The 18937-nt window shown below is 38.4% G+C and overlaps 1 protein-coding gene and 1 non-coding gene across 11 annotated transcripts in view; one reads left to right on the top strand and one right to left on the bottom strand.

Moving 5' to 3' along the window:
- The window catches only part of DIS3L2 (DIS3 like 3'-5' exoribonuclease 2), a 373385-nt gene that overhangs the window by 162061 nt on the left and 192387 nt on the right, over positions 1-18937 (bottom strand). Inside the window, exon 10 of one of the 10 annotated variants that reach the window (XM_027118385.1) lies at positions 8529-8660. The exons of the other annotated variants lie outside the window; for them this stretch is intronic. Coding sequence (XP_026974186.1) covers positions 8648-8660 — 13 coding nt within the window. The 3' untranslated portion in view covers positions 8529-8647. Of the gene's footprint in view, positions 1-8528; positions 8661-18937 lie in introns of those variants that run through there. 10 annotated transcript variants of the gene reach the window in all.
- LOC113605359 (U4 spliceosomal RNA) lies at positions 4955-5088 on the top strand. The gene has a single exon (XR_003427176.1). It is a non-coding gene; the product is annotated as a U4 spliceosomal RNA (small nuclear RNA).

Here is an 18937-nt window from a genome sequence, read left to right on the forward strand (position 1 = left end):
TACACCTTAGTATTTCACCCCTGTGATATCAGGGTCATTTAAAATTTTCAAACTCCTGGGATAGAAAAGTAACCAGTAGCATCATGTATAAAGGTCGGAGGGAACAGAACTGTAGTGGATTGTTATCTGTCTTGACGTTCCTTCTCCCAAACGAACATGTAACCCAAAGCAGGGCAAACTTGATTCTCGCTCTAGAATTCGGAATTAGGACAGAGAAGGGAGAGTGTGAGAAGCAGGAAAGTATGTGAGGGGAGAAGATGGAGAGAGATATCAGGCTCCCTCTGGGTGACTGTGGCAGCTCTTAGGTTGCAGCCATCCCACTGAGGAGCAGGAAGCCAAAGAGGCCAGTATGAATGAGGGAAGCCGACGTGTAGAGAGCGTGAGAGGCAGAGATGAAGAAGCCTTTCTGGGTTCGCTGCCCTTGGATTCTGGGAGTCATCGCAGGATCCTTAAAACAAATTCCCCTTTCTGCTTAAGTGAGCTCCAGTGGTTTCTGTTATTCGGGACCAAAAGTCTTAATTAATGCAACAGCTGCGGGAAGTTTCCTAGAATGGCTAACTCGTCGTGGCTTTCTCTAACGCTTTCTCATTAGCAAGCCATGACAGGATGTTACAGCCGATGCTTCCACCCTGCCCACTCCTGGGGGCACCAGGTGCTGGAAAGCAGAGGGAGGGCATGGCAGAGTATCAACAACAAGTTTCTATTTTTTTTGGGGGGGGTGGGGGGCACACTGTGCAGCATGCGGGATCTTAGTTCCCCATCCAGGGATCGAACCCACGCCCCCTGCAGTGGAAGTGCAGAGTCTTAACCGCTGGACCACCAGGGAAGTCCCTCAAGTTTCTATTTCAAAAACAAATTAATTTTTAGAAAGATTGCTTCTGTAACTCAAATTACACAAAGTACAATGCTATAACATTTTTTGACCAGTACGGTTTTGAAGAGGCTCTAACTTCTCCTTTCTCAATATGGGGAGGGGAAGTATGTGGTGTTTTTGATTGATTTGGTGTTTTTTTGATTGATTTTTTTTTAAATGTTTATCAAGGGTGTGGGTTTAAGGTGGAGAAACATGGAGATGGTGGTTAAGAGATTCCTAGACTGCAGAACTGAATTCAAGTCCAAGCTTTGCCCCTCTCAGCCATGTGACCTTGGGCAAGTGACTACACTCATCTGAGCCACAGTTTCTTCATCTGTAAAACAGGGATAACTGTTTCACAGGATTGTTTGAATGATTAAATAAGGTAATACTTAAGTATAAAATAATTAAACATATAAAGAGGTATAAAAGGTGCACTCAATTAAATATGTGTTTTGGTGTATGTATATCTGCCACATTAACAACAAAGCTACATGCAAACTTCAAACTTCTACATGTGTTCATTTTCTTCATCCTGTATATTTTTGGCTGAACATTAATGGAGATGATCTAGTACTAGGGAACTGATCTTTCTCTTTGTGTGTCCTCAGCATGTATCAAGTCCCAAGGCAGAGACGACAGGAAAGGGACACCCAGTGAGTACTTACTACATGCCCAGCACTGTCCCAGGTCTGACCAACAGTCAAGATTATGCTAGTGATTTAATATTTTCAAAGTAACTCTATTTCAAAAAGAAACGATTAAATATGGCTATAGAAAAGGATAATTGAACACACATTTAAAGTATTATTATGCTTGTGGGAACACTCCTATCCTAGGAATTCTAATTACATCTGTAAGACCACAGGAGAACTGTTTAAACAATCACAATTTGAAACTCTTGATTCTCCCACATACAAACTTTGGTATAATTCCACTAGGTCACCTCTCAGGCAAAAAGATTATAGGGAAACCTTACATTTGCACAGTATGAGTAAATATATGTAACAAAACCAATTTTTTCACACATATAACAGGACTTCCATGCACGCCAGCCTCTTCCTCTGAAAGTTACAGAGGGACTCTGTACACTTATTCACATGATGCCGCAACTGCTCAAAAGGGTTTTGGAATTCTTTAAGAACTACTTTCTAAGCCAATTCATGAGCTTCACAAGAAAATCAGTTTTACTACTTTATAATTATACTTTATTTTTTTTTGAAGTTGTATTATCCAGCTTGATCACCCACCTGATTTACCACTCTTGGCTCTAAATTGACTTGGTTGTTTCCAAAACTCAAACGCATTCTCAAAAGATGAAGATTGGCCATTGTTGAAAATGTGCCTTAGGCTCTGAAGGCAATTTCCGAAGAGGAGTCCAGAAATGTGTGCGGCGCCTTACCCACTGCCTGCCAGCAAGCTCAGATCCTCCTCATTCTCAAAAACATCTTGAGGACCCTGCTTCTGTCAAGCTCCTCTCACCACCTCTGGTGCAGCAAAGCTCCTTGAAAGGGATGTTTCTACTTAGCGCCCCTACGTTTTCACGTCCCTTCACCCCTCAACTGACTACAGCCTGCTTTGGCTCTCATCACGCCAACGAAACAACTCATGAGATATTCAAAAGACAAAGAAAAGAACTTGATGACCAAATACAGTGACTTCTGTTCCAGAGCACAGGGCAGCTTACCCTTGATTGGAACTTGTCACCAACTGTGCCTTTTCTTTTTCTTTAACTCTTCTAATTTCTTTTCTGCAGCCCACTCCCCACCTTCTCCTAAGAAGCTTCCACTCTTTAAACGTTGGAGCTCTTCACAGTCCATCACTGGTTCTCTTTCCTTTTCCGACTGTAGGCTTACTAGGTATATTCATTCACTCTGTGGCTTTAACTACTACTTCATGCACCTAAATAGGTATCTGCAGCCCAGACTTCTTTCCTGAGTGCCAGGCTCGTTTTGCTTTCTGCCTCCTGGACATCTCCTTTTGGTTATTCTAGGCACTTAATGTCCAAATTTTACTCATCTTCCCTCATCCAAACATTCTGTTCTTGCTCTCTAACTCACAATCTCAGATTTTTCTGAATTTCACCGCAGCCTAAGGATACTGACACAAGTTCAAGGGCCATACAGACATATCCCCTACTGAGAGGTCTTCTTAGAGGATGTCAGGAACAGTGTTAATTGCTTTTTCCCCCCCTTCTTCTTCTTTTTAAAATAATAATAAGACAAAAGCCTTTGGAAATCCTATTCATCCCTCATGACCAAATTCAAAGATTACCTGGCTTCAAAGTTTCCTCATGCAAAATTAATGATTTTCTCCTCTGTGTTCACCTGGTGGCTCTTACTAAAAAAAAATTTAAACTTGTATTTAGAGATAATTGCTGATTAATACACAATGGTAAGAGAAAATAGAGAGATGCTATCTACCTTTTACCTAATTTCCAATAGTAAAATCTTACAAAATTATAGTACAACACCCAAACCAGGATGTTGACATTGATACAATGCACTGATCTTGTACTCATGAAGTTCTCAACAATTTTATCACACGTGTAGGTTCACGTAAGCACGACCTCAATCAAAACAGAGAGCTATCATCATCTCAAGGATCCTTCAAACTGTCTTTTAATAATGATCATACCCAACTCCCACCTGCCCTACCTCCCTCAACCCCTGGTAACTACAAACCTATTCTCCGTTTCCAAAATACGTCTTTCCTAAAAAGTGATATCAACAGAATCATACAGATGTAAACCTCTCAGACCGGCTTTTTTCACTCGGCGTATTTCCTGAAGATTCGTGCTGTTGTGTATATCAACAGTCCATTCCTTTTTGCTGCTGAGTATCATTCCATGATGTGGATGTACCACAGCCTGTTTAACCATTCACACGTGGAAGGAAATCTGGGTTGTTCCCAGTTTGGGGATGTTATGAATAAAGTTGCTATGAAAATCTGCGTACAAGTTTTCGTGTGAACCATAAGTTTTCATTTTTCTGGGCTAAATGCCCAGGAGTGCAATTAGCAGGCTGTATGATGGCTGCATTTAGCCTTTTAAGAAACTGCGGAAGTGTTTCCAGAGTGGCTGCGCCATTTTCCATTTCCACTAGCACAGTGTGCATGAGTCACTTTCTCCGCATGCTCACCAGCGTTTGGTATCACATGGAACTTTTCACCAACTTTGGTCTTTCCTTTTATTTTAGCCATGCTGATAGGTATGTACTGGTATTTCACTGTGGGCTTAATTCACATTTTCTAGTGGCTCACGACATTAAACATCTTTCTGCTTGTGCATTTACCATCTGTAGCATGTCTTCTGCCCATTTTCTAATTGGATTGTTTTTATATTGTTGAGTTTTAAGGGTTCTCTATGTACTGTAGATATTAATCCTTTGTTGGATATGTTTGCAATATCTTCTCCCAGTCTAGCTTGTCTTTTCATCTTAAAGACTCTTAACAGGGTCTTCCACAGAAAAAGCTTTTAATTTTAATGAGAACCGATTTATCTTTCCTGATATGGACTGTGCTTTTTTGTGCCAAGTCTAAGAACTCTTTACTAACCTTGCATCATGCAAGTATTCTATGCTCTGATCTGTAAGTTTTACAGTTCTACAGTTTATATTTAAGTCCATGACCCATTTTGAGTTAACGTTTGCATTAGGCATGAGGTTTATTTTAGGTCAAGGTTCATTTGTCTATGTACACCCAATTCCTCCAACACCATCTCCTGAAAGGCTATCCTTCCTCCATTGAATTGTTTTTGATCCTCTGTCAAAAATTAATTGGGCATATTTGTGTGGAACTAATTCTGAGCTTTCTATTCTGTCTCATTAATCTATGTGCCTATTCCTTGTAGGTTTTTTGTACATGATGTTTATCAAGCTGATGATGTTCCTCTCCTTGTCTAGTTTGCTGAGAGTTTTTAGTATGAATGTGTGTTGGATTTTTTTCCAAATGCCTTTTCCGTAATAACTGATGGGATCATACAATTTAAAAATTTTTTTATTCTGTTAATATGATAGATTACATGCATTGATTTTTAATAACAGTTTTATTGAGATATAATTCAAACACCATAAAATTCTCCCTTTTAAAATGTACAATTCAAGCTTTGCACAGTTGCAGTATCATAGCCAATGAGGCTTATCCAAGGCATGATTACTGATAATTGAAAATAAATAAATAAAATGTACAGTTCAGAGGTTTTTAGTATATGCAAAGAGTTGTATAATATAATCATTTCCATTACCTAATTTTATCATATTTTCATCACCCAAAACAGAAACTCCATACCCATTAGCAGTCCCTCCCTATTTCCCCTTCCCTGTAGCCCCTAGCAACCACTAATTGACTTTCTTATCTATCATACACTACGTGGCCTTTTATGCCTGGTTTCTTTCATTTGGCATTATGTTTTCAAGGCTCATCCATGTCGTAGCATGTACCTGTACTTCATTCCTTTTCACGGCCAAAGAATATTCCAATGAATGAATACACCACACATTCACAGTAGATGGACATTTAGGTTGTTTCCATTTTGGGGGCTATTATGTAAATGCCATTATGAACATTCACATTCAAGTTTGAGGAATTGCCAAACTGTTTTCCAAAGTGGCTGCACCATTTTACACTCACACCTGCAGTATATGAGGGTTTTCAATTTCTCTGCATCCTCATTAACACCTGTTATCTGTATTTTTGATTATAGCTATCCTAGTTTGCATTTTCATAATGACCTATGATATTGAGCATTTTTTCATGTGCTTATTGGCTATTCGTATAACTTAAATTCTTTGCTCATTTAAAAATTAAGTTGTGACAGTTCTTTATGTATTCTGGATACAAGTCCCTTATTAGATACAATTTGCAAATATTTTTCCCATTCTGTGGGGTTTTTCTTTTTTTCAATTTTTGATGGTGTTCTTTGAAAATCAGTTTGTATTTTTGTTTTTGTTCTTTTTCTTTATTTTTCTGGCTGTGTTGGGTCTTTGTTGCGGTGCGAGGGCTCCAGGGCGCATGGGTTCCGTAGTTTGCGGCACACAGGCTCTCTCGTTGAGGTGCGCGAGCTCAGTAGCTGTGGCACGCGGGCTTAGTTGCCCCGCAGCATGTGGGATCTTAGTTCCCCGACCAGGGATGCAACCCGCATCCCCTGCATTGGAAGGCAGATTCTTTACCACTTGACCAACAGGGAAGCCCCTGATGGTGTTCTTTGAAGCACAGGTTTTTAATTTTGATGAAGTCAAATTAATGGTTTTTTCTGTGATCACTCATCCTTTGCCTAATCCAAGGTCACGAAGATTTACTCCTATGTGTTCTCCTAGGACAGTTAGTTTTAGCTCTTACATTTATGTGTTTGATTCATTTTATATTAATTTTTGTATATGGTGCATTGATTTCTGAATGTTGAGCCAGCCTTGCACACTTGGAATAAATAATACTAGGTCATGGCTTACAATTTTTTTAAACAGATTGCTAGATTCAGTCTGCTAATATTTTGTTGAGTACGTTTGCATCTGAGTTCATGAGGGATACTGGCCTATAGTTTTCTTTTTTTATATACTCTTTGTCTGGCTTTGGTATCAGGATAATACCAGCTTCATAAAATAAGTCAGGAAGTGTTCCCTCCACTTCTATTTTCTGGAAAAGATTGTGTAAAACTGGTATAGATTCTTCTTTAAATATTGTCTAGAATTCTCCAGTGAAACCACCTGGGCCTGGAGATTTCCTTTTAGGGAGCTTCCACATTCTGAATTCACTATTTTTAATGGTTATAGGACTAGTCAGACGGTCTATTTCAATTGGGTTGAATTTTGGTAGTTTGTAGTCTTTGAGGAATTGGCCTATTTCTACTAAGTTGCTGAATTTATCAACTTCTTGATAAGCTTCTTGATGTATAAACTTCTTGTAGTATTCCCTTATAACCCTTTTAAGCTGCAGTATCTGTAGTGATGTCCCGTTTCATTCTTAATGTGATTTGTGCCTTTTCTGTTTATCTGTCAGTCTTGCTAAAGCTTTATCAATTTTATTGATTTTTTTCAAAGAACAAGTTTTTGTGTTTTTCTTTATTTTTTCCTATTTTTAATTGTATTGATTTCTATTCTTTATTATTTCTTTCTACTTACATTGGGTTTTTTTCTCTTTTTATAGATTTTTGAGGTAAGTACTTAGATAACTGATTTGAGACCTTTCCTCTTTTTAATTTACACATTTAGAGCTATAAATTTCCCTCTCAACACTGCTTTAGCTACATCTCACATATTTTGCTATGTTTTCATTTTCATTTAGTTCTAAGTATTTATTTTAATTTCCTTTGACTTTCTCTTTGACCAAGGGACTATTTAGAAGTGTGCTGTTTATATTCCAAAGGCCTAGAGATTTTCCTGTTGCTGTTCTACTATGGATTTCTAGTTTATTTCTATGTGGTTAAAAAACATACTCTGCATGATGTCATTTCTTTTACACTTGTTGAGGTGTTTTTTATGACTCAAGATATGGTTCATCCTGGTGAATACCCCATCATGCCAAAAAAAAAATGTATTCTGCTATTGTTGGGTGGAGTGTTCTATATGTATATCTCAATTAGGGTCTACTGGTTGATTGTGTTCTTCAGATCTTCTGTATCAATTCTGATTTTCTGAGAGAGGTATTTAAGTACCCAAATATAATTGTGGATCTATTTCTCCTTTCAGCCCTATCACAGTTTTTGCTTCATGTAATTTGAGACTCTGTCGTTGGGTGCATTTACATTTGAGATCATTATGTCTTCTAGGCGCAATGATCCTTTTAATATTATGTAATGACCCTTTTTGTCCCTAGTAATTTTCTTTGTCCTGAAGTCTACTTTATCTGATAATAATATAGACACTCTTGCTTTTCTAAATTAGTATTTGCATGGCATATCTTTTTTTCATCCTTTTGCTTTAAACCTACCTATGTTACAGTCTTTGAAATGAGTTTGTTGTAGACATCTAATTGTTACATCATTAAAAAAAAAAATCCATCCCACCAATCTCTGCCTTTTAATTGGTATATTTAGGACATTTACATTTAAGGGTAATTATTAATATTTTATGGGTTAAGTTGCCATTTTATATTTTGTTTTCTGTTTGTTTCCTCTCTTTCTCATTACTGTTTTTCTTTTTCTTATAGTTTAAATACACATTTATATTTTGGATTCCACCTTGATTTATTTATAAAGTTTTTAAAATATATCACTTTGTATAGTCTTCTTAGGGGTTGGTCTAGGTACAACAATATACATAAGTTACACAGTCTACCCGTATCAACATTTTACTACCTTGAGTGAGGTGTAGAAACCTTAATTCCACTTAGGCTCCTTTATCCTCTCCCCATTCTAAGTATAATTATCTTAAGTATTTTTTCCACATGACATTGATCACTACATTAGTTGGTATTATAATTTATGATTTAAGAAACTCATGAGGGGGATAGTTTATATTTGCTCCTATTTTTACTCATTTTGATGTTCTTCTTTCCATTCTGAAATTCCAAGCCTTATGTTATCATTTCCTTTTTTTAAAAGAGAACTTTAGCTATCCTTTCAGAATAATTTGGCTGGCAATAGATTCTCCTAGCTTTTTTTTGTCTGAGAATTTTTTTATTTCCTCTTCATTTCTGAAGGATATTTTTTGCCAGAAACAGAATTCATGGTTGACAATTGTTTTCTTTCAGTACTTGAAAAATGTTGTGCCACTTCATTCTGGCCTCCATGGTTTCAAATGAGAAACTAATACCATTTGAATTGGTGCTCCCCTAAAAGTAATGCAGCCTCTCTCTACTTCACAGTCTCTTTCTTTGTATTTAGTTTTCAGAAGTTTAAAATGATATGTGTCAGCATCGATTTCTTTGGGTTTATGCTGTTTGGGGTTGTGATATTGTGACTGATAATGAGAAGTATATATTTGGTCTTCACCCTTGCTTCCAGCACAGAGATCCTAAAACTCTTGGACTTTCGTAAATGATAACAATAAAGGTGTCTTTTGATATTCATAACAAATCCCTTTCAATCACACCTGAGTTTATGTTAACGAGGTGACTTTTGGAAACCATTTAAGGATGGGGGTGGGGGGGTGCTGGTTGTCAGAGGAACCAACCATGTGGTTAGAGAGCGGGAACTTTTAGCCCCTCTCCCCAACCTCAGAGGAGGGGAGAGAGTGGCTGAAGATTGAGTTCAACTACCAATAGTCAATGATTTAGTCAATCATGCCTACGGAATGAAGCTGCCAGAAAAACCCAACAGGATGAGGTTCAGAGAGCTTCTGGGTTGGTGTACATGTGGAGGTGCTGGGAAGAGGGCATGGAAGCTCTGCACTCCCTTCCCACATACCTTCTCTGTGCATCTTTTCCATTTGGATGTTCCTGAGCTACATCCTTTCATAATAAACCAGTAATCTAGTTGATAGTATCAGAACTGAGTTAAACTACAGGATACCAAGCGGGTGTTGCAAACTTGCTTGATGTGTGGAAAACACACACATCTGGTATCAGAAGTGAAGTAGCACTGTAGTCAAGTATTGAGAGCAGAGGACACACAGGAGGAGTGTGCTTTTCTTTACAGGGGTAGGCTCAGCTTATTGAATCTGTGGGCTTGTCTTTGGCCAAATTTGGCAAGTTATCAACCATCACTCCTTTGACTATTTTTCCAGTCTCATTCACTCTCTCATTTTGGGAATCCAGTGATACAAATGTTAGCTCTTTTATTATTATCCCATAAGTCCTTGTTGCTCAGGCTAGGTAATTCTGTTAGCCTGTCTTCACGTTCACTAATTCTATCCTGTCATCTCTGATCTACTATTGAGCTCTGGATAGTTTTCTCTTTTGATGAGGGTATTTTTCACTTCAATATTTTCCATTTGGTTCTCTTTTTAGAATTTCTATTTCTTTGCTGAGATTTTCGATTTTTTCATGTTTTAAGAGAATTTATAATTATTTGTTAAAGCACTTTCATAAAGACTGCTTTAAAATCCTTGTCAAATAATCACAGCATCTGATTCATCTTTTGGTTTTGATATCAACTATCTTTTCTTATTCATATTGTGATCTTCCTGGTTCTTGTTCTGATGAGTGATTTTCAGCTGTATCCTAGACATTCTGGATATTACATGATGGGACTCTGGGTCCTATTTAATCTTTTTTTAGTGAGCAGTCCCCTACAGAGGTGTCATACTAGGGCCAGGTGTGCATGTTCAGCTTCCCGCAGGGCCCTGTTGCTATCTGCCCAGCAAAAGTGAAGCACTGACTCAAAATGCCTCACTGCAGATGGTAGGTAGCCATTCAGCTCTCCTTTCAGCCCTGCTGACATCTTCCCATGAAAGATGGGCACCAGTTCACACTGTCTCACTGCCTCCAAGTATGGGTATAAGCTTAGCTCCCCATTAGGCCCCACTGCCATCAGGAAGAGGGAAAGCTAAAGTCCGATATATACTGCTTTGTCACTACAGCTTGGGAGCAGAAGTTCAAATCCCTGCTGACACTAGGAGAGGAATGTAGGTGAGTGCCAACTATCCCTCTCCTACCACTTTGTTTATGCTGGTAGAAGGCAGAGGCTCAGCTGGCACTGGGTTCCACTGACACCAGGGGGTGGGTGTTGTGGTGATCAGCCCTGACTCATCAAGTCTCTTTGCTGCCAGGCAGGAATGGAGGCTCATCTCACCACTGGAACCTGCTGGTACTACTCTCAAGGGACAATTGGAAATACCTACTTTTGCTGGACAAGGGATAGATCAGCTCTACTCTCAATTCTTTTTTTTTTTTTTTTTTTGCGGTACGCGGGCCTCTCACTGTTGTGGCCTCTCCCCTTGTGGAGCACAGGCTCCAGACACGCAGGCTCAGCGGCCATGGCTCACGGGCCTAGCCGCTCCGCGGCATGTGGGATCTTCCCGGACCGGGGCACGAACCCATGTCCCCTGCATCGGCAGGCAGACTCTCAACCACTGCGCTACCAGGGAAGCCCTCTACTCTCAATTCTTCCAATACTACCCATGCAGAGGAAACACAACCTGCGTCCACTGGATGGGAAACAGGGTCAGCTCCCTGCTTGGCCCCAGTGACGCTATCACAGTAGGGAAACTGGAGCATGCCTGCTTCCACTGAGAAGGGGAAGGAGGGACAGTTCCTTACTTAGTTCCACTGACACTACTCTGGCAGGGTAATTAAGGCACCACCAACTGCTTCTCCTGTGCAGGGGATGGAAGATTAGCTCCCTGCTCAGGTCTGCAGACACCTCCCAAAGTAGGAATCAGAGTGTCACCTGCATGTGGCAGACACAATGGAAGATTAAGTCACTGCATGGCTCCACAGACATTACCAAGTGGGGGAATTGGAGCATTGCTGAGTGATTTTATGAGATAGGATGGGGCGAAGGGATGTAGAATATTAATGTGTTGCTCAGCCCAACAGAAACTATGGGTGTGTGTGTGTGTGTGTGTGTGTCTTTTCCACTGGTGTTTGGCTGGAGTACGGTGAGCATTGCTAAAAAGGTTTTCTGTTGATAGACACGCTTTTCTTGTTCTTTTGGCTAGAGGAGAAAGGTTTCTGTTGGGGGTTATTTTTCCGGTGCTTTTTGGCCATTCCAGGTTGGTAATTTCTACAGTACCCTATCTAGGATATGTAGGAGACAATAAGAAAACCAGGGGATCACTGGCATGCTATTCCTCAAGTCCTGAGACCCCTAGGCAATCCACCTTCTTTTCCCCCCCTTTCAGAATCTTCCTATGCTTGTTTGTTGTGCTATGTCCATGTTTTTAGTTATAAGAGGAGGGGCCAGGAAGGATGGGTATATGCCATCTTTGTCAGAAACAGAAGTTGTGCCTCATTTTATTATAGTAATTTTAACATTTCATTTAGTGTGAAAATTGGGTAGGAAAACATCTTAAACAGCAACTTCTTTGAAGGCACTGGACTGTGTTTTATCTATATTCTTTTTCCCAGGAATATCAAAAAGAACCAGGAATGAATCCTACCCTTGCTTGAAAACACATTATACTGAATAAATTAACACATATTCTGCAAACTTCTAAATAAGTTTGTCTTTTTTCTTTTTCTCCCTTCTTTTATCCTACACATATTTATTTACATATATGATTTATTATATACCACATACTGAGTTAGCTTCTAGAAACAGAAAGGCAAGTAAGACCTAGCTCTTGTTCTTGAGGACTCTGCTATCCATCAGGAAGAGAGAGTCACATACAGGTAAGTTAGAAATATAGTATGGCAAGTGCTATAATATAGGTATGAACAAATGGTCAAGGGAAAGAAGAGTGGGGCATGACTAATTTTTCCACAGTGAGATGGCAAAGGCTTCACAGTAGTTAAGATGGGCCCTTGAAAAATGGATGAAATGCAGAAAAATGGATGAAATGCAGTAAAGGGCAAGAAACAGAACTATCATAGAGTAAAATCGTTTGAGGAAAGATGAAGGGTTAAGTGTAGAACAAGATACTGCATAGAAAGCTAAGAAATTTATTCCCCTCTTTTCCTATTATCAATAAAGTTGATAATTTCACTGCACTGATGTGAGTGTCAAGCTACCCAACATTTCTAAATCTTAAGAATGATTTGCCCATACAATTATTTACTTCTCATGGCTCTTATTTTCAAATTCTATCTTTCTTTCTCCTCTCTCTGTTATGTTCAGCAGGGGCTTGTTTCTTTCCTAAAACTTTCTGCTGGAAGTTGTCTTCTTTTAGCTCCAACCCTGGCATTAAAAAATGAAGAGACTTTAGAGTGACATCGGGGACTGGCGGAGTATGGACCTCTGAAAAGCCACCACTCCATACAAGCATTAATAACATTGGTAAAATTGTTAAAATCAACCTTTTCATAATTCTGAAATTAACCAAAGGCTTGTAAAAATCTGATGTACATTTATTCAAGAGAAATAGATGAATTTCAATTAGAACAGTGAGCTTTGTAAGGTTTTTACTTGCTTTATTCCCATGTCCCAGCTCTGAAGTAGCCTTGAAAGCCAACAGCTTTCTAATTATGGTGAAAACTGGCAGCCCAGCAGCCACTGGCGGGGCAGAACAGATCTAGAAGCTCACCAAAATCTTCATTCCTGTCTTTATGGGAGCTGTCTGGCAGCTCCCTGAAAAGCCCCATTCACATTACTTTGACCTGACTCACACCTTGCTCTTGTGCAAAAAGCCTTATATCCCCAGGGATGTTTGTCAACAACAATCAGCAGCAATTATTTAATATCACAGGTTTCTGAGGCAGTGGTAACAGATGGAAAATTAGAAGCTAATCAAAAACGTTGAAAGTTAAAGCTGGGGGATAAGGTGTCCACAGAGGTCTTTGCAAAGGCCTGACACATTCCTGGGGGTCGAGACAGCCACACACATGCATAAGGCTGTGCACATGCCCAAGAGAGACCAGGTAAGGCCTTAAGTTCTCACCTCTGGCTGACCCTGAAGCTCTGCACAGCAGGAAGTGAAGACTTCCAGGAAGTAGAGCTGTAAAGTGTGTGTCTGAGCATTGAAGGTATGCCCCAATACATGCACAGAGGCTCTCAGTAAAGGCTGGGAGACTGATGGTTCCAAGCATATAAGAAAATCTCTGTTCACTCATTAACTGACCACTAAGCTAGCAGAGCAGAAACTTCCATGACTTCACACAACAAAGAATATAGAGGCGATAGAATTAGTTCAGTGATGTCACAAAGGGAAAACAGTGACAATAACAAATCTTAGGGAGGTAGGGAAGGTGATCTGATTTTCAGAGTTTCCACATTATTTAAAATGCAAGAGATATAGGTATAGCTTTATGATATAGATATATCATGCAAACAGTAATAAAAAGAAGAGTGGGAGTAGCTAAACTAATAGCAAAATAGACTTCAAGACAAAAAGGACACTTTATAAATAGGATCAATCCATCTGGAAGATCTAACAATTATAAACATATATGCACCTAACAACAAATATATGAAGCAAAAACTGGCCAAACTGAAGGGAGAAATAAACGATTCAACTGTAATAGTTGGAGACTTCAATGCCCAACTTTCAATAACAGAGAAAACAATTATATGGAAGATCAAAAGGAAACAGAAGACTTGAACGATACTATCAACCTTCTAAATTTAAAAGATATCTTTACAACAGCCCATCTAACAACAGCTGAATGCATATTCTTTTCAAGTGTACATGGAACATTCTCCAGGCCATAAAACAAGTTTCCATAAATTTCAAAAGGCTGAAATCACACAAAGTATATTCTCCAACCAAAATGGAATTAAATTCAAAATGAATAACAAAAAGAAACTTGGAAAATTCACAAATTTATGGAAATTAAATATCACAGTCCTAAACAACCAACGGGTCAAAGAAGAAATCACAAGAGAAATAAATAAATATTTTGAGATACATGAAGAAAACACAACTTACCAAAATGTATGAGATGCAACCAAAGCAATGCTTAGAGGTAAATTTATACTTGTAAATACCTATACAAAAAAGTTAAAAGAGCTGAATTCAGTTAACATAAACTTCCACCTTAAAAAATTAGCAAAAGAAGAGCAAACTAAACTCAAGCAAGCAAGAAAGGAAAGAAAAAAGCCTAGAGCAGAAATAAATTAGAGAAGAGATAAACAAAGAGAAAATAAACAAACCCAAAAGTTGATTATATGAAAAGATCAGCAAAGTTGACAAACTTTTAGGTAGGTGGACCAAGAAAAAAAGGGAGAAAATTCAAATTACTAAACTCACAAAAGAAAGAGAATACAGTACTACTAACCTTACTGAAATAAAATGAATTATAAGTGAATACTATGAACAGTTGAATGCCAAAAACCTAGAGAACCAAGATAAAAAGGACAAATTTATAGGAAGATACAAACTACTGGGACTGATTTAAGAAGAAGTAGAAAAGTTCAATAGACCTATAACAAGTAAAGAGATTGAATTAATTTTTAAAAAACAGAAAAACAAAAGCCAAAAAACCAAAAACTTCCCATAAAGAAAAGCACAGAGCAAGATGGCTTCACTGGTAAATTCTACCCAACATTTAAAGAGGAATTAACACCAATTCTTCCCAAACTCTTCTAAAACTCATTCTATGGGACCAGTATCATCCTCAAACAAAAACCAGACAAAGATATCAAAAGGAAACTACAAACCATGATCCCTTAGAAATACAGATGCAAAAATCCTCAAAAGAACACTAGCAAGCAAAATCTAGCAACATAAAAAGGATCCCACATCTTTTTGTTTGTTTGTTTTTTTGCAGTACGCAGGCCTCTCACTGTTGTGGCCTCTCCCGTTGTGGAGCACAGGCTCCGAACGCGCAGGCTCAGTGGCCATGGCTCAAGGGCCCAGCTGCTCCACGGCATGTGGGATCTTCCCAGACTGGGGCACGAACCCATGTCCCCGGCATCGGCAGGCAGACTCTCAACCACTGCGCCACCAGGGAAGCCCAGGATCCCACATCATAATCAAGAATGCAAGGTTGTGCACTGTTGGTGGGAATGTAAATTGATACAGCCACTATGGAGAACAGTATGGAGGTTCCTTAAAAAACTAAAAATAGAACTACCGTATGACCCACTACTAGTAGGTAGCAATCTCACTACTGGGCATATACCCTGAGAAAACCATAATTCAAAGAGTCATGTACCACAATGTTCATTGCAGCCCTATTTACAATAGCCAGGACATGGAAGCAACCTAAGTGTCCACCGACAGATGAATGGATAAAGAAGATGTGGCGCATATATACAGCGGAATATTACTCAGCCATAAAAAGAAATGAAATTGAGTTATTTGTAGTGAGGTGGATGGACCCAGAGGCTGTCATACAGAGTGAGGTAAGTCAGAGAGAGAAAAACAAATACTGTATGCTAACACATATATATGGAATCTAAAAAAAAAAAAAAAAAGGTTCTGAAGAACCTAGGGGCAGGACAGGAATAAAGACGCAGATGTAGAGAATGGACTTGAGGATATGGGGAGGGGGAAGGGTAAGCTGTAACAAAGTGAGAGTGGCATGGACATATATACACTACCAAATGTAAAACAGATAGCTAGTGGGAAGCAGCCACATAGCACAGGGAGATCAGCTCGGTGCTCTGTGACCACCTAGAGGGGTGGGATAGGGAGGGTTGGGAGGGAGATGCAAGAGGGAGGAGATATGGGAATATATGTTTATGTATAGCCGATTCACCTTGTTATACAGCAGAAACTAACACACCATTGTAAAGCAATTATACTCCAATAAAGATGTTAAAAAAAAAAGAATGCAAGGTAGGTTCAACATGTAAAAGTCAATTAAATATATTAATAAAGGACAAAAATCACAGACACAGTAAAATCACTCAACAAAATCCAACAGCATTCATGAGAAAAGCACTCAATAAACTAGGAACAGAAGGAACTGCCTTCACCAAAACCCCCCAAGCTCACATTATAATTAATGTGGTGAAGACTGAATGGTTTCCCCCTAAGATCAAGAACAAGTCAAGGAAGTCCACTGCTGCCACTTTTATTCAAGATTGTACTGGAAATTCTAGCCAGAGCAACTGAGTAAGAAAAAGAAATAAAAGTCATCCAGATTGGAAAGGAAGGTGTAAAACTGTACCTATTTGCAGATGACATGATCTTCTAAATATGAAAAATCCTAAGGTATCTATAAAAAACTATTAGAGCTAAAAAATGAGTTCTGTAAGGTTGCAGGTTACATGATTTTTATAGAAATATCATTTTATTTCTATACATTAGCAATTAAGAATCTGAAAATAAAATTAAGAAAATTTCATTTGTGATAACATCAAAAAGAAAAAAACACAGGAATAAATTTAACAAAAGAAGTGTAAGCCTTATATACTTTTGAATACTTTTTCAGTATGTAAAACATCATTGAAAGAAATTAAAGATTTAATAAAGGAAAAACTATCCCATGTTTATGGTTTGGAAGATTTAATGACAATACACCCCAAATTGATCTAAAGGTTAAACACAATCCCTATTTGAGGCTCCTTTTTCTTCTGGGGTGGCAGAAATTGATAAGCTGATCCTCATAATAATATGGAAATGCAAGGGACCCAGAATAGCCAAAAAACTTTGGGAGAAAAAATAGCAAAGTTGGAAGACTCACTCTTTCTAATTTCAAAATTTACCACAAAGTTACAGAAATCTAGACAGTGTGGTACTGGCATAAAGATAGACATATAGATCAATGGATCAGAATTCAGTGTCCAGAAATAAACATATACATCTATGGTCAACTGATTTTCAAAAAGTATGCCAAGACAATTCAATAGGGAGAGAACCATCTTTTCAACATTAATGAAGGTGATGAGACAACTGCATATCCACATGCAAAATAATGAAGTTTGACACCTATACCACACCATATACAAAAATTAACTAAAAATGGATCATAAACATAAATGAAAGAGCTAAAACTGTAAAACTCTTGGAAGAAAACAAGTGCAAATCTTTGTGATTTTGGATTAGCCAATGGTTTCTTAGGTATGACACCAACAGCACCAGCAACCAAAGAAAAATAGATAAATTAGACTTCATCAAATTTAGAAACCTCTGTGTTTCAAAGAACAGCATCAAGAAAGTGAAAAGACAACCTACAAATGGGAGAAAATACTTACAAATCAAATATGTGATAAGAAACTGGTATCTAGAATATATAAACTATCAAGTCAACAATACAAAGACAATCCAGTTTTTAAATGCGCAAAGGATTTGAATAGACATTTCTCCAAAGAAGATACACAGATGGTCATATAAGCCCACGAAAACACATTAGAATCATTAGTCACTAGGAAAATGCAAATTGAAACCACAATGAGGGGGATGGGGAGATGAAAGGAAAAAAAAAAGGAATACATGAAGTAATGAATGCTAATTAACCTAATCGTGGTCATCATTTCACAATGTATATTTATATGAAACCATCACATTGTACACCTTAAATATATACAATTTTTGTCAACTATACCTTAATAAAGCTGAAAAAGATTTTTTAACAAACTGACAATGAGATACTACTTCACATCCATAAGGATGGCTATAATTACAAATACAGATAACAACTGCTGGTGAGACCATGGAACGTCATACACTGCTGGTAGGAATGTAAAATTGTGCAGTCACTTTGGAAAAACGTTTGACAGTTACTCAAAAGTTTAAATACAGACTGACTTCATGAACCAGCAATTCCCTTCCTAGGTATATACTCAAGAGAACTGAAAACATATGTCCACACAAAAACCTGTATACAAATATTCACAGCAGCATTATTTATAACAGTTAAAAAGTAGAAACACCCCAAATGTCCATCAACAAATGGGTAAATAAAATGTGGTATATCCATACAATGGAATACTGTTCAGCCGTAAAAAGGACTGAAGTCCTGATACATGCTACAGAAGCGGTCCCCAAGCTTTTTGGCACCAGGGACCGGTTTCGTGGAAAACAATTTTTCCACAGACGGGGGTGGGGGGCGGGGGGGGTGGTTCAGGCGGTAATGAAAGCGATGGGGAGCGGCAGATGAAGTTTTGCTCACTCACCTGCCGCTCACCTCCTGCTGTGCGGCCCAGTGCCTAATAGGCCACAGACCGCTACTAGTCCGCAGCCCAGGGATTGGGGACTCCTGTGCTACAGCATGGGTGGACCTTGAAAACATTATGCCAAGTAAAAGAAGCCAGATACAAAAAGCCACTTATTATAGGAATCCATTTATATGAAATGTCCAGAATAGGAAAATTCATAGAGACAGAATGTAGATTAGTTGTTGCTAGGAGCTAGGGAGGAGAGGGAAGGGGAAGTGACTGCCAATAAGTATAGGATTTCTTCTGGGGGGTGGTGAAAATGTTCTGGAATAGAGGTGATGGTTGCATAATTTTTAGACTGCCCAAGAAACTGCTGAATTGTACAGTAAAAGAGGTAAATTTCATTGCATTTGAATATCTCAATATAAAAAAGTGAAGAGACTTTGCCACTCTGACATTTAACTATCCCTAAATCTCACTAGTTTACTCCAAATCCTAGGCCACCCACACAAAAAATTTTTTTCTTATCATTACAGTATAATTTCCAAACAGATTTTATATATTTA

This window comes from Aethalodelphis obliquidens, unplaced genomic scaffold (assembly GCF_003676395.1).
Source record: "Aethalodelphis obliquidens isolate GAN/ISIS:26980383/991018 unplaced genomic scaffold, ASM367639v1 scaffold2, whole genome shotgun sequence".
Taxonomy (NCBI): Eukaryota; Metazoa; Chordata; class Mammalia; order Artiodactyla; family Delphinidae; genus Aethalodelphis; species Aethalodelphis obliquidens.